This window comes from Misgurnus anguillicaudatus, chromosome 3 (genome assembly GCF_027580225.2).
Source record: "Misgurnus anguillicaudatus chromosome 3, ASM2758022v2, whole genome shotgun sequence".
Classification (NCBI taxonomy): domain Eukaryota; kingdom Metazoa; phylum Chordata; class Actinopteri; order Cypriniformes; family Cobitidae; genus Misgurnus; species Misgurnus anguillicaudatus.
In genome coordinates this window covers 9,339,422-9,354,243 of record NC_073339.2, presented here as the reverse complement: position 1 = coordinate 9,354,243, position 14,822 = coordinate 9,339,422, and the positions used below count along the sequence as shown (strand labels likewise).

Below are 14,822 nucleotides of genomic sequence, written 5' to 3'. Positions count from 1 at the left end.
GTGCTCAATAGGTTGATTCTCATGAAATTAGACTTATGAGGTGTCATGAAACATAAAAAAGTAAATGGAAAGTAAGAGTATCAAAATAAGAAGCATACAGTTACAAACATCTCTTCATGTACTTTGCACATGATTTCAAATGACATCATACAAACAAATTTAGTTTTTTTTTCCACATTTAAGTGGAAAATTATCATCATCGCAACGTGTCCATGACTGGATTTGGGTTCTTTGACATGGAAATATTTATAATTTAAAAAATCTAAAAAATAAAAAGCTTCAGTGCATGTTATACTATAAACATTTACAGTAAAGAAACATGTGGTATTTGGTGATCATGGTAAATGTAGTGACAATAATAAGGAATATATATGTGTCCAAGACCAATTTTCTCATCCTCCGCAACAATTTTCAATCATTGTTCGAGCCCTCAAGGAACTTAACATTTAAAAAACAAAAAAAATTGTTGGAAGGGACATAATTGACTGTGACACTCAAGATGGCTACCAGGTAAGCAGTTCTAATTTTTTCTCTCCAGATAAAAGTTGAAATTTAGTTTGTCATAGTACCTAGACAACTTTTTAGTTATCATTACCGAAACATGAGTTTGTAAATGCATATATTTAATGTAATATCATGTTGCGGTAATGATAATTTTTGATAATCTAAAAAATGTTAATAATTCGATAGGAAATATTTTTTGAATCCTCTAAAAATAATGGTTATAGTAAATTCAGACCTTAAATGTGCAAAAATACTGGCTTTAAGGGCTTTTTAAAAATTATGAAGCTGGACACCTAAATCTGAATTTCTTGAGAATCACCCAATAGCTTTGAATCGCTAGCCCTCTAAAAAAGCAATTCAGCTCATGCTATCCATTGGTGTGATGAATATACACAAGCAACATTATTACTTAGCTTTTATAGAGCCATCACAGATCACCTTTGGTTTGTATGAAATGTGGGCTTTTTGTATTTTGAAAACACTACCTCTGCTGTATTGTTTAGTTTATGTTCCTCTTTATAGCCAGTGGATGTGAATGAGTCGACTTTCTCTGTACGCTTCAGGTGTTGGAAGCACAGTACTCCAAGATCCAGCAGTTATCTAAACCGATATCAATTTTATTGATCGCCTCGTGGGAATTGGAAAATAAAATGGGCACATTTGGCTCGGCACTTGTCGTAATGGCTGTGGTTACTTTTACAGGCATTTCTGTTTCAGCTTTAATTTAGGAGCACCTTCACCAAACCCTCCCTCCTTACTGCAAAGCCTGAATTCATGCAGCATGGATTCATCGCGGAGCTGATAAAATACGGCAGGGAATCTGAGCCGTGCTGAATTCACTGTGCCATGTGGCACATTAATGTCCATCTCATTCCTGCGGGCACTTTATGGGATTGGGAACTGAAACCAGTGTGAATGGACTTGCTGTGCCAGAGAAAGCAGATAAAGATGTTTGTAGAAAAAACAAAGGCATGAAGTCATACCCAAATAATGTTAACCCAAAAACTTTCTTATTATTTACCCAGGTAGCACATGACTCCGGACCAGTGCGGATCTGGGGCCTCATTTAAAAATGCTGCATAGAAACCATCCTAAAACCAATTATTAAAGGATTAGTCAATTTTCTTAAAAAATCCAGATAATTTACTCACCACCATGTCATCCAAAATGTTGATGTCTTTCTTTGTTCAGTCGAGAAGAAATTATGTTTTTTGAGGAAAACATTGCATTATATTTCTTATTTTAATGGACTTTAATAGACACCAACACTTAACACTTAACTCAACATAGTTTTTTACAACGGAGTTTCAAAGGACTTTAGATGATCCCAAACGAGGCATAGGGGTCTTATCTAGCGAAACGATTGTCATTTTTGACAAGAAAAAAAAGCACTTTAAACCACAACTTCCTGTCCTCCTCCGGCTGTGTGACGAGCCAGCACAACGTCGGGACGTGGAAAGGTCACGTGTTACATATATGAAACGCACATTTGCGGATCATTTTAAACAATAAAGTGACACAAAGACATTAAATAGTATCATTCCACATACAACAATGTCGGAACGCTCCTCTTTCTCCACACTTGTAAACACTGGGGCATAGTTTCGATACGTCATCCGGGACCTCTTGACGTGATGACGTATTGCGTATTGTGAGGTTGCGCTGGCGGGTCACACAATCGGAGATAGACGAGCAGATGTGGCCCTAAAGTGCACTTTCCTCCTGTCAAAAATGACAGCCGTTTCGCCAGATAGGACCCCCACGCCTCACCTGAAATCGTTTAGAGAGTTTTTTTGAGTTAAGTGTTAAGTGTTGGGGTCCACCAAAGTCCACCAAAATGAGAAAAATCCTGGAATGTTCTCCCCAAAAAACATAATTTCTTCTCGACTGAACAAAGAAACACATCAACACTTTGGATGACATGGTGGTGAGTAAATTATCTGGATTTTTTTTAAGATAATGGACTAATCCTTTAACTCATTCCCCGCCAGCCATTTTTTAAAAAGTTGCCCGCCAACATTTTTTGTGTTTCACAAAATGCCTTCCAGGAAAATTCTCTTCTAAAAACATATAAACAAACAAATAATAACAGACCCTCAGTTTCATCCTATTAATTATTTTTTCTCTGCTTATAAACTCTTCAATATATGTTTCTTTATGAACCCAATTTTTTTTTTAGCAAAAAGCTGAAATAATTGCATTTTTGTGAAGGAATTTTGTTAAAGATCAGATTCAGAATGATTATCATACACAAAGTTTAAAATTAGTAAATAATGTTTTGGCTTCAGTTTTTCTGCGGGGAAAGAGTTCAAAATGCGTACGTGTGATTTATAGAACGAACGTATGCACAAAAAATGCGTTTACACCTTTCTTTCACATGTAAAATCTATAAATTGCAAATGACCTCCGCTTTTAAATGATGCCCAATTATTGTCATAGACATATAAAAGAGCGCCTGTCAATGTTTAAATCCTTTTCGAGCAGCAAGGATGGCTTATATTTCTAGAAACCTGCAGCAATCAGCAAAGCAAAATGCGTACGTCTGCTCAGACCCTGACGTAACGGCAAGCACTTTTCCACGTCAAAAAAAAAATGACTTGTACTTAGATTTGTCTTGCATTACTCTAAATTCATAGACTTTTATACTTAACCCCATCATTCCTCATTCACTTTCATTGTATGGACAAGAGAGCTCTTGTCCATACGAACTCATTGACACAGAAAATCGTTTTTGGGTGAACTATTCATTTAAATGTCTGCCAAAAACAATATTTGATTTTAGCATAGACACTAGAACATACCCGTCACCTAAGGCAGGATGGCGTAATGCACAGCTACTGTATGCATGTGTATGTGTGCCAGGTTCTCTAACTATCATCTAGTTAAGACGCTAGAAATTGACATTTGTAATTATTTTTCCTAGCGTTTACACATATCTAGTCATTTCAGGCATCACTATACCTTCTGCTCTGACTGATAGGTCGGGAACCCGGAATGCATTTCTGATGCTATGAATCCATGCTTTGCATTCAGAGACAATCCTAATGCAGTCATTTTTGTGACCTTTTGTGGGTCAGATTGTTAATTAGTCGCCTTCACGCACAGAATACTGTTGACTGTTTGTAACAACATTCTTGTTTACATAATGCGGTAAATGAATATTTTAGGCCTGCTGTTTGCCACCGTGTCTGGCACCAATGATGTCATTATTAAAGGAATATTCAATTTTCTTGGGGGAAAGATCCAGATAGTTTGCTCGCCACCATGTCATCCAAGGTGTTGATGTCTTTCTTTGTTCGGTCGAGAAGAAATTGTGTTTTTTGAGAGAAGCATTGCAGGATTTTTCTCATTTTGATGAACTTCAACAGACACCAACAACCAACACTTAACTCAACACTTAACAGTTTTTTTCAGCGGAGTTTCAAAGGACCACAAACAATCCCAAACGAGGCACAAGGGTCTTATCTAGCGAAACGATTGACATTTTTGACAAGAAAAATAACAAATATGCACTTTTGGAGCGCAACTTTTCGTCTGGGTCCGGTCCGGCGCGACCTAGCGTAAATGCGTGGTGACGTAGGGAGGTCACGTGTTACATACCGTATATAAAACGCACATTTGCGGACCATTGTAAACAATAAACTGACACAAAGACATTAATTAGTATCATTCCACATACAACAACGTCGGAACGGTCCTCTTTCAACACACTTGTAAACACTGGGGTGGAGTTTTGCGTTCGTCTTCTGTGACCTCTTGATGTCATGACGTATTGTGTAGGGTCACCTGGCGCATCACGACCAGATCTAGACGAGAAGTTGTGCTTTAAAACTGTATATTTGTTATTTTTCTTGTCAAAAATGACAATCGTTTTGCTATATAAGACCCTTATGCCTTGTTTGGGATTGTTTATAGTCCTTTGAAACTCTGTTGAAAAAAACTGTTACATGTTAAGTGTTAATTGTTGGTGTCTATTAAAGTCCATTAAACTGAGAAAAATCCTGCAATGTTTTCCTCAAAAAACATAATTTCTTCTCGACTGAACAAACAAAGACATCAACATTTTGGCTGACATGGTGGTGAGTAAATTATCTGGATTTTTCTTTTAAGAAAATGGAATATTCCTTTAATGGCTGTTAATGAAAAGTGCACACATTTCAGTGTAGTTGCTTTTAATAATTGTTACACTTTATTGAACAGTTAAGTTTTTATTTACATTTATTTCATAATTTTTTGGTCCCAGAGATTTCTCTCCTGCGTGATAAAATACTACAGTGCAGTTTTGTTATTCAAATTCAAGCTTTTGTTTAAAATGCAAAATGGCCTAAAGGAATTCTTGACACGTTCTTGCAAAAAAACCCAGCTTGTTTTGTCACAATATAAATACATGAAATGTTTCACATTTTCCTTGAAATAAAAACATGCTGCTATATCTGTGGAGACGGGACTGTCAACAGGCCGGTCGACTTCATCTTGTTCATACCGCCATCCAAGACACAAACACGTGGAAAGTTCACCTTCACCAGGTGAGCTGCAAACTAAAAGAGACAAACGCAGAGATTGTAACTGTGCATAAAGAAAGATCAATACAAGAGCATTGGGTGAGGATAAACTAAGCTTGCTAATGAATTTACCGTGGTAGCGTTCTTCATGATGTTGCTGATGATGACGATGACACGAAATTTATAACCGGCCAGCACGCCAGTGGCAGGGCACTGGAGCACCTCCCCATCCGGACCAAACATGGATGTATACGGAATGTTGATGCTTCCCGGGATGTGACCACGACTGAATCTGCACACGTGAGGTTAAGGGCTAATTCATTATTGTTTGTGTTAGAAGTTGTAGATGTTGACTACAAGATTACAAAACCTTATAGCAATTTAAACAAGTACATATAAAGCAGGAGTTTTATTTTTTTATCAGCCGAACCCCCTTGATCTAAATTAAACTTCAACCACATTTACTTTTTTGTAGAATTTTTGTTATTATCGTCCTGTTATTGGACCTACACAAAAGTATCTGTTAATTCTGCATGAGTTTTTTCCAGTCCATACTAAGCAATGTCAGCCAAGTATGCATCTTTGAATCAACTCTCTCAAGCACTTCTAGCATGTTGGTTTAAATCATTAAAGACCATTACTGCATTTAGCTCTTTTGTTTCTATTAAGTGAACACCTAAGGTGCACATTTGTTGCGGCACACAATCTCTCATAAGCTCTTGAGCTGTGCATTTGTAACAGTGTCAGGTAAAGTTCACAGGATTTGCAGAACAAATTCCAAACCGATCCATGGGCTTTGAGAAAACTTTCAAACTCTGTCCAAAAAGCACAGCCACACCATCAAAGAATAAAGACAGAGTAGACGAGAGAGATCAAAGCTAGGTTTCATGGTTGTTTTGATGCTAGTTCTCATGCTATGTCTAATGCTAATAATTATATGCTAGGTCTCATGCTAACGCTCATGGTAGTTTTGATGCTAGATCTCATGTTAGTTCTCATGGTAATATTAATGCTAGTTCTTATGCAATGTAAGCTCTAAAGACAAAGTAGAAGAGATAGATCAAAGCTACTCATGGTTGTTTTGATGCTAATATCATATGCTAGTTGTCATGCTTGGTCTCATGCTAGTTCTCATGGTTGTTTTGATGCTAGATCTCATGGTGGTTTTGATGCTAGTTCTCATGTTAGGTCTCATGGTAGTTGTGATGCTAAATCGCATGTTAGGTCTCATGGTAGTTGTGATGCTAAATCGCATGTTAGGTCTCATGGTAGTTGTGATGCTAATTCTAATGGTAGTTTTGATGTTAATTCACATGGTAGTTTTGATGCTAGGTCTCATGCTATGTCTCATGTTAGGTCTGATGGTAGTTTTGATGTTAATTCACGTGGTAGTTTTGACGCTACTTCTCATTGTAGTTTTGATGCTAGCTCTACTGCTAATTCTCATGGTAGTTTTGATGCAAGTTCTCATGTTAGGTCTCATGGTAGTTGTGATGCTAATTCTCATGGTAGCATTGATGCTAGATCTCATGCTATGTCTTATGTTAGGTCTCATGGTAGTTTTGATGTTAATTCACATGGTAGTTTTAATGCTAGTTCTCATGTTAGGTCTCATGGTAGTTGTGATGCTAAATCTCATGGTAGTTGTGATGATAATTCTCATGGTAGTTTTAATGCTAAATCTCATGCTAGGTCTCATGTTAGGTCTGATGGTAGTTTTAATGCTAGTTCTTATGTTAGGTCTCGTGGTAGTTGTGATGCTAATTCTCAGGGTAGTTTTGATGTTAATTCAAGTGGTAGTTTTGATGCTAGATCTCATGCTATGTCTCATGTTAGGTCGGATGGTAGTTTTGACGTTAATTCACGTGGTAATTCTCATGGTATTTTTGATGCTAGCTCTCGTGCTAATTCTCATGGTAGTTTTGATGCTTATTCTCATGGTAGTTTTGATGCTAATTCTCATGGTAGTTTTGATGTTAATTCACGTGGTAATTCTCATGGTAGTTTTGATGCTAGCTCGCATGCTAATTTTCGTGGTAGTTTTAATGCTAGTTCTCATGTTAGGCCTCATGGTAGTTTTGATGCTAATTCACATATGGTAGTTTTGATGCTAGATTTCATGTTAGTTCTCATGCTAGGTCTCATGGTAGCATTGATGCTAGTTTTCATGCAATGTTAGCTCTAAAGACAGAGTAGAAGAGAGAGATCAAAGCTAGGTCTCATGCTAGGTCTCATGGTAGTATTGATGCTAGTTCTCATGCAATGTTAGCTCTAAAGACAAAGTAGAAGAGAGAGATCAAAGCTAGCTCGCATGCTAATTTTCGTGGTAGTTTTAATGCTAGTTCTCATGTTAGGCCTCATGGTAGTTTTGATGCTAATTCACATATGGTAGTTTTGATGCTAGATTTCATGTTAGTTCTCATGCTAGGTCTCATGGTAGCATTGATGCTAGTTTTCATGCAATGTTAGCTCTAAAGACAGAGTAGAAGAGAGAGATCAAAGCTAGGTCTCATGCTAGGTCTCATGGTAGTATTGATGCTAGTTCTCATGCAATGTTAGCTCTAAAGACAAAGTAGAAGAGAGAGATCAAAGCTAGGTCTCATGGTTGTTTTGATGCTAATTATCATATGCTAGTTCTCATGCTTGGTCTCATGTTAGGTCTCATGGTAGTTTTGATGCTAGAACTCATGCTAGTTCTCGTGGTGGTTTTGATGCTAGTTCTCATGCTAGATTTCATGCTAGGTCTCATGGTAGCATTGATGCTAGTTCTTATGCTAGGTATCAAGCAATGCTAGCTCTAAAGACAGAGTAGAGGAGAGAGCTCAAAGCTTGGTCTGATGTTAAAACTTGGCAATGCTAGCTCTGAAGACGGAGTACATGAGAGAGATCAATGTACACATGGCAAGTTGTAGAAAGAGTCAGTCCTTCGGGACACCGAAGATGAAGATGAAAACCTGGAAGAGTTTAAATCTCAAAGACACAAGCTGAATAAAACGTAGCAGGTGAGCTTGGTGCTATATCTAAGATGGACACAGCGAGAGAGAGATTAAAACGTGTGCGTAGTGTAATTGAATAATAACTCATTTTAACTGCCTCTAACACTTACAATGATCCATATTCACTGCTACATATTTGAACAGAAATGACTAGCGGAGGTAATTCCCAGAAACCTTTAATAACCTTACACTGTTTTTCAGGAGGACGTGAAAAACGGTCTTATGAATTTTTGCAGATTTAAAAATCCATTAAAACAGAAAGATATCCAAAGTTAAGGTCAAACCCTGATCTAGTTTAAAAACAATATTCAGGTTAAAAACAATATTCATAAATCCACATATGGGGATTAGGAGTATTTAACCAATAATTTCACATTATTTTCAATCTTTGACATGGCCTCAGTCAATATTAAAGATATCAAAGTTATATTTTCCACAGATGATACACAATCATACTGTATAACACATACATGTTCAACCAGGCTGTAGCTGCTAGCAACAGACCAAATTCTAATTACCCGACTTTTTTATAACGGATCTAGTTTTTATATAATCCATCAGTTGCCAACCCTCATAAATGACACCTGGTACGTTTTTTCATGAAATGCTTTCAAACAAAACACTGTTACCATAATACTACATTTACAGTACAAATAAATGTTTTACATTTCCTCAAGGTGAAATGTGAGCACTGCTCGCCTGTGCATAAACTCGCCCACACATTGTTGGAGTTGGCTTTACGATATTCACATATTCCCATGTATTTATGATATTCTGGTGCCAAGATATAGCTTGGGCCCCCAGGGGCCCCTTTACATGTCTCTTTCATATTCTGGTGCCTTGACACGGCTTGGGCCTTAGGAGGGGCCAGATGTCAAACCAGCCCACTTCTGTGTCTTACCACTAATGCATGCAGATCACAGGACAGAGGTCCAGGAGTTAATATTAGATGGATAATATTTAGTGTCCTACATTCAAATATGAGTCCATTCAATATATCTCATGACTGGACCACCAGCAAGGTCTCAGAAATAGCATTTGCTTAAGAACACAATAAAGTTTCACTGTTGGTGGTCACAATGGTCTTATCACAGGATTATAGGTCCTGTAGCAGTGTTTGCCCGTTACGGGCCACTGACCAAAGTGTGATCCGATGGATGCCAATTGTCATGCTAGGGTTCATTTCAGGTCTCATGCTAGGTATTATGCTAAGTTTTATCCTAGTTTCCATGATAGTTCCTATGGTCTATGGTAGGTCATGAGCTAGTTCTCATGCTATCATGTTACTATAGGTCTCATGCTAGGTTTTATTCTAGTTCTCATGCAAATTCTCCTGGCAGTTTGATAGTAGTGCTTATGCTAGCTTTCATGCTAGGTCTCATGCTAGCCTTCCATCAGGCAATTTTTTATATTAGAACTCAAGCTAGTTTTCATGCTAGGTTTTATGCTAGGTCTCATGTAAATTCTCATGGAAGTTTAAATGGTAGATCTTATGCTAGCTGTCATGTTAGGTCTTAAGCTAGTTCTCATGTTAGGTCTCAAGCTAGTTTTCGTGCTAGGTTTTATGCTAGTTTTCATGCTTGGTCTCATGCAATTTCTTATGTTAGGTCCCATGCTAATTCTCATGGTAGTTCTCATGCAATTTCTTATTCTAGGTCTCATGCTAGGTTTCGTGCTAGGTTTTATGCTAGTTTTCATGCTTGGTCTCATGCAATTTCTCATGTAAGGTCCCATGCTAATTCTCATAGTAGTTCTGATGCTAGGGCAAACAATAAGTTTTATGCTAGTTCTCATGCTAATCCACATGGTACTTTTGATGCTAGTTCTCATGCTAATCTTCACATTAGTTTTGATCCTAGTTCTCATGCTAATTCTCATGGTAGTTTTGATGCTAGCTCTCATTGTAGATTTGATGCCATGATTTCTCATGTTAGGTCTTAAGCTAGTTTTCATGCTTGGTCTCATGCAAGCTCTCATGCAATTTCTCATGTTAGGATTTTCCAATGTTAGTTCTCAAGCTAGTTCTCATGCTAGGTCTCATGCTAGCCTTCGATCAGGCAATTTCCCATGTTAGGTCTCAAGCTAGTTCTCATTATGCTGGTTTTCATGCTAAGTTTTATGCTAGTGCTCATGCACATTATCATGAAGGGTTTTGATGGTAGTTCTTATGCTAGGTCTCAAGCTAGTTCTCATGCTAGGCCTCATGCTAATTTTGATGCTAGTTCTGATGCTAGTTTTCATGCTAGGTCTCAAGCTAGTTCTCGTGCTAGGTTTTATGCTATTTTTCATGCTTGGTCTCATGCAATTTCTTATGTTAAGTCCCATGCTAATTCTCATGCTAGTTCCAATGCAATTTCTCATTGTAGGTCTCATGCTAGCTCCTATGCCATTTCTCTTGTAAGGTCCCTGCTAATTCTCATGGTAGTTCCGATGTTAGGTCAAATGATACGTTTTATGCTAGTTCTCATGCTAATTCTCATGATACTTTTGATGCTAGTTCTCATGCTCATCTTCATAGTAGTTTTAATGCTAGTTCTCATGCTAATTGTCATGGTAGTTTTGATGCTAGCTCTCATGCTAACTCTTAGGCAATTTCTCATGTTAGGATGTTAGGTCTTAAGCTAGTTTTCATGCTAGCTCTTATGCCATTTCTCATGTTAGGTCCCATGCTAATTCTCATAGTATTTCTGATGCTAGGGCAAACAATAAGTTTTTAATCCTCATGGTACTTTTGATGCTAGTTCTCATGCCAATCTTCACATTAGTTTTGATCCTAGTTCTCATGCTAATTCTCATGGTAGTTTTGATGCTAGCTCTCATTGTAGTTTTGATGCTAGTTCTCATGCTAGCTCTCAGGCAATTTCTCATGTTAGGTCTTAAGCTAGTTTTTATGCTTGGTCTCATGCAAGCTCTCATGCAATTTCTCATGTTAGGTCCCACGCTAAATCTCTTGGATTTTCCAATGTTAGTTCTCAAGCTAGTTTCTCATGCTAGGTCTCATGCTAGCCTTCGATCAGGCAATTTTCCATGTTAGGTCTCAAGCTAGTTCTCATTATGCTGGTTTTCATGCTAAGTTTTATGCTTGTTCTCATGCACATTATCATGAAGGGTTTTGATGGTATTTCTTATGCTAGCTGTCATGTTACGTCTCAAGCTAGTTCTCATGCTAGGCCTCATGTTAGGTCTCATGCTAGTTCTCATGGTAGTTTTGATGCTAGTTTTCATGCTAGGTCTCAAGCTAGTTCTCGTGCTAGGTTTTATGCTATTTTTCATGCTTGGTCTCATGCAATTTCTTATGTTAAGTCCCATGCTAATTCTCATGCTAGTTCCAATGCAATTTCTCATTCTAGGTCTCATGCTAGCTCCTATGCCATTTATCTTGTAAGGTCCCTGGTAATTCTCATGGTAGTTCCGATGTTAGGTCAAATGATACGTTTTATGCTAGTTCTCATGCTAATTCTCATGATACCTTTGATGCTAGTTCTCATGCTCATCTTCATAGTAGTATTGATGCTAGTTCTCATGCTAATTGTCATGGTAGTTTTGATGCTAGCTCTCATGCTAACTCTTAGGCAATTTCTCATGTTAGGATGTTAGGTCTTAAGCTAGTTTTCATGCTAGCTCTTATGCCATTTCTCATGTAAGGTCCCATTCAAATTCTCATGGTAGTTCCGATGCTAGGACAAATTTTAAGTTTTATGCTAGTTCTCATGCTAATCCTCATGGTACTTTTGATGCCAGTTCTCATGCTAATCTTCACATTAGTTTTGATGCTAGTTCTCATGCTAGCTTTCAGGCAATTTCTCATGTTAGGTCTTAAGCTAGTTTTCATGCTTGGTCTCATGCAAGCTCTCATGCAATTTCCCATGTTAGGATTTTCCAATGTTAGTTCTCAAGCTAGTTCTCATGCTAGGTCTCATGCTAGCCTTCGATCAGGCAATTTCCCATGTTAGGTCTCAAGCTAGTTCTCATTATGCTGGTTTTCATGCTAAGTTTTATGCTAGTTCTCATGCACATGATCATGAAGGGTTTTGATGGTAGTTCTTATGCTAGCTGTCATGTTAGGTCTCAAGCTAGTTTTCATGCTAGGCCTCATGTTAGGTCTCATGCTAGTTCTCATGGTAGTTTTGGTGCTAGTTTTCATGCTAGGTCTCAAGTTAGTTCTCGTGCTAAGTTTTATGCTATTTTTCATGCTTGGTCTCATGCAATTTCTTATGTGAAGTCCCATTCTAATTCTCATGCTAGTTCCAATGCAATTTCTCATTCTAGGCCTCATGCTACGTTCTATGCTATTTCTCATGCTTAATCTCATGTTAAGTCTTATTCTAGGTCTCATGCCATTAAGTCGTATCCTACTGTAGGTCTTATGCTAGATCTCATGTTAAGTCTCATAACAGTTCTCATGCTAGGTATATGCATACCCTTAATGTGAGGTGAATTTGTAATTTTGGAACTTTTTTATTAAAAAATAAAACATTGGAATGCTTGTAGTAGACTGAAAGGATACTCTTCAAGGCTGCGGATGTCCACTGCCAGGATCTTGGGTTTTCCGGTTCTGGCTCTTTTTAAAGGAGTCTTGAAGGAAGCCGGTCCGCTCAGCTCACACAGGTCAATGATGTCTTCCACAGAGATGCGTGGAGACGCCTCCGATTTTAACTCGCTTAACTTCAGTGGCTCACGACTCTGAAAACACAAGACAAAAAGACACGCCAGATGAACAGTGGGGAAAAGCTATCTCAAATCAAAAGGTATGAGAAAGTGATATGGGGGTTGAGTGACTTTCTCAAAACTAAAAAACAGAAACATCTAAACTCTAAATCAGATGCTCAATCTCTTCACCCTGCACTGTAACTGCAGTACTGTGTGTAACACTTAATCCTATTTCAATGCTTATTTACACCAAACCATCAGGTTTTTTCATCTAACTACACTTTTACTTACATCACTCATGGCTGCTTTTCATTTCTCTACCTTCACCTCTGTGAACTTTCAGTTTACCTCTCTGACATCTCCGCCTGAATCACTTCAAGCTCAACCTGGAAAACACAGGTCTCCCATCAAGAACTCCCACTCATCTCCATCCATCTCGGGTGAAGATCACACAGGTCTTTCCTTAAGGTGAATGAAAACCCCAGAAGCTGTCTGAGATGAACATCTTACATTCACTGAACACACAGCAATTTCCCGGTCTCGCTGCCGTTTCTTTGACCTCTGTCCAACTCTGCTCACTCAGTCTCTGGCATTTTTATAGCTTTAGCGATGTACGTGTTACTCGTACATACTTTTAGTTTTCCACACAAGTCTATACACATTTTTTTCTATATTCAAAATTGTCCGCCTCAAAAAGCACCCAAGAATGAAATGAGCTCTAGCTGGTAGTTTAGTTGTCGATCTCTTTTTGTTTATCCGTAATCCATTAGCAAACTGCATCCCAGCCCTGTCGGTGTAATTACCTTCATCCAGTCTGCACACGCATGGAGCCCACCTGTCTAGACATCTCTCTATCCTCTTCACGTCCCGGTCATTAGAGGAGCAGCAGATGGAGCAGTTATACTTAAAAAAGTCCTTTATAGGACAATCTGTATTCAATATTAACACTAACCCTCAATAACTCTTATCCACGACCCCTCATTCACAGATAACAAATGTGTCACACACTCCACTAAATAGCATCTTTATAGCTCCGAATGGCACTTTGGAAACTGGACTTGTATCATTAGATCTTTATCAGGAGGGATGTGACCCATTTTATAAGCACAATAGATGAGAATGAACATTTTTGGTCTAGTCACTTAACACCACTACAATGTCAACATTTATAAGGATTCATATCACTTAAAACATGCAGTATTCTTAATTCAGAGATCCATGAAATGACATAAATTAAAATGAAATTTTTTTATTTCATGTTTTATTTTACGTACAATGTAAAACAAATGCAGTATGAAGTTAGAACAACTTTGATATAACCTACTAAGTTTTGACTTGAGATAAGTAGACATAACTAATAAAAACGTTGAAATTGTTTAACTTATAGATTAGAATTATGTTGATTTGATATAATTTTTTACAGCGAGTGTAATTTGTTGTGTGTCGAAATTCTAAAAGTTTGATCACATCAAGGACAATAACGATAACTATGAAGATAAAGTAAAAAATTGTTGTAAATTTAAAATAATAGCATTGCGCACACAAGAGGAAGCATTTTCTCCAGCTGATGAACGATAAAACAATAGCAAATCCAAAAACACTCAAAACATTTAACGGCTCAGGGATTTAAAATGCTCAGAATGAACAATGGTAGAGATACACCGCTTGACTGGCCATAAATCCGAACCAGACAGTTTTTGCGCTTCCTAACACACGATCGGCAACCAGCGTTTTTTATTTCATTTTTGGACAATATTATGGATACAAATTGCATTATATGAATGCACCTCTAAAGTCTCGAGAAAAGGTTTGATGGCATTATCTTCTCAGTATCTCAGTATAATCCGTCATAATAAAGCAATAAGCCCCAAGAAGCAGTGGGTTACTCTGCTTCGCGTCGTGCCTAACAACACCCCTAAGCTGTTATAAAATGCACTGTAACCCCACTGCTTTGCGGGGCTTATTGCTTTTATAAAACGTTTACTTCATATGCATAGCAGGATTTCATAAAATAAAACACAAATAATGTGTAATAGTACAAATATTACTCTTCCGCCAAACAAAGTAGTTCCTCAGAATCAAGTGCGACTGAAACAGAGCGAAGTTTCCAACCAACACAGACGCAGCAAAGACACAATGAAAATATAATTTAAGACTGTGGTGTTTATTT

General features: G+C 37.8%; 1 protein-coding gene across 1 annotated transcript in view; it reads right to left on the bottom strand.

Moving 5' to 3' along the window:
- Positions 1–4,704: 4,704 nt before the first annotated feature.
- Positions 4,705–14,822, bottom strand: part of tbck (TBC1 domain containing kinase) — a 76,821-nt gene continuing 66,703 nt past the window's right edge. Inside the window, exons 24-26 of the mRNA XM_055204523.2 lie at positions 12,510–12,685; positions 5,139–5,298; positions 4,705–5,042 (exon numbers count right to left, since the gene is read on the bottom strand). Of these exons, the coding sequence (XP_055060498.2) occupies positions 4,932–5,042; positions 5,139–5,298; positions 12,510–12,685 (447 nt within the window). The 3' untranslated portion in view covers positions 4,705–4,931. The remainder of the gene's footprint in view (positions 5,043–5,138; positions 5,299–12,509; positions 12,686–14,822) is intronic.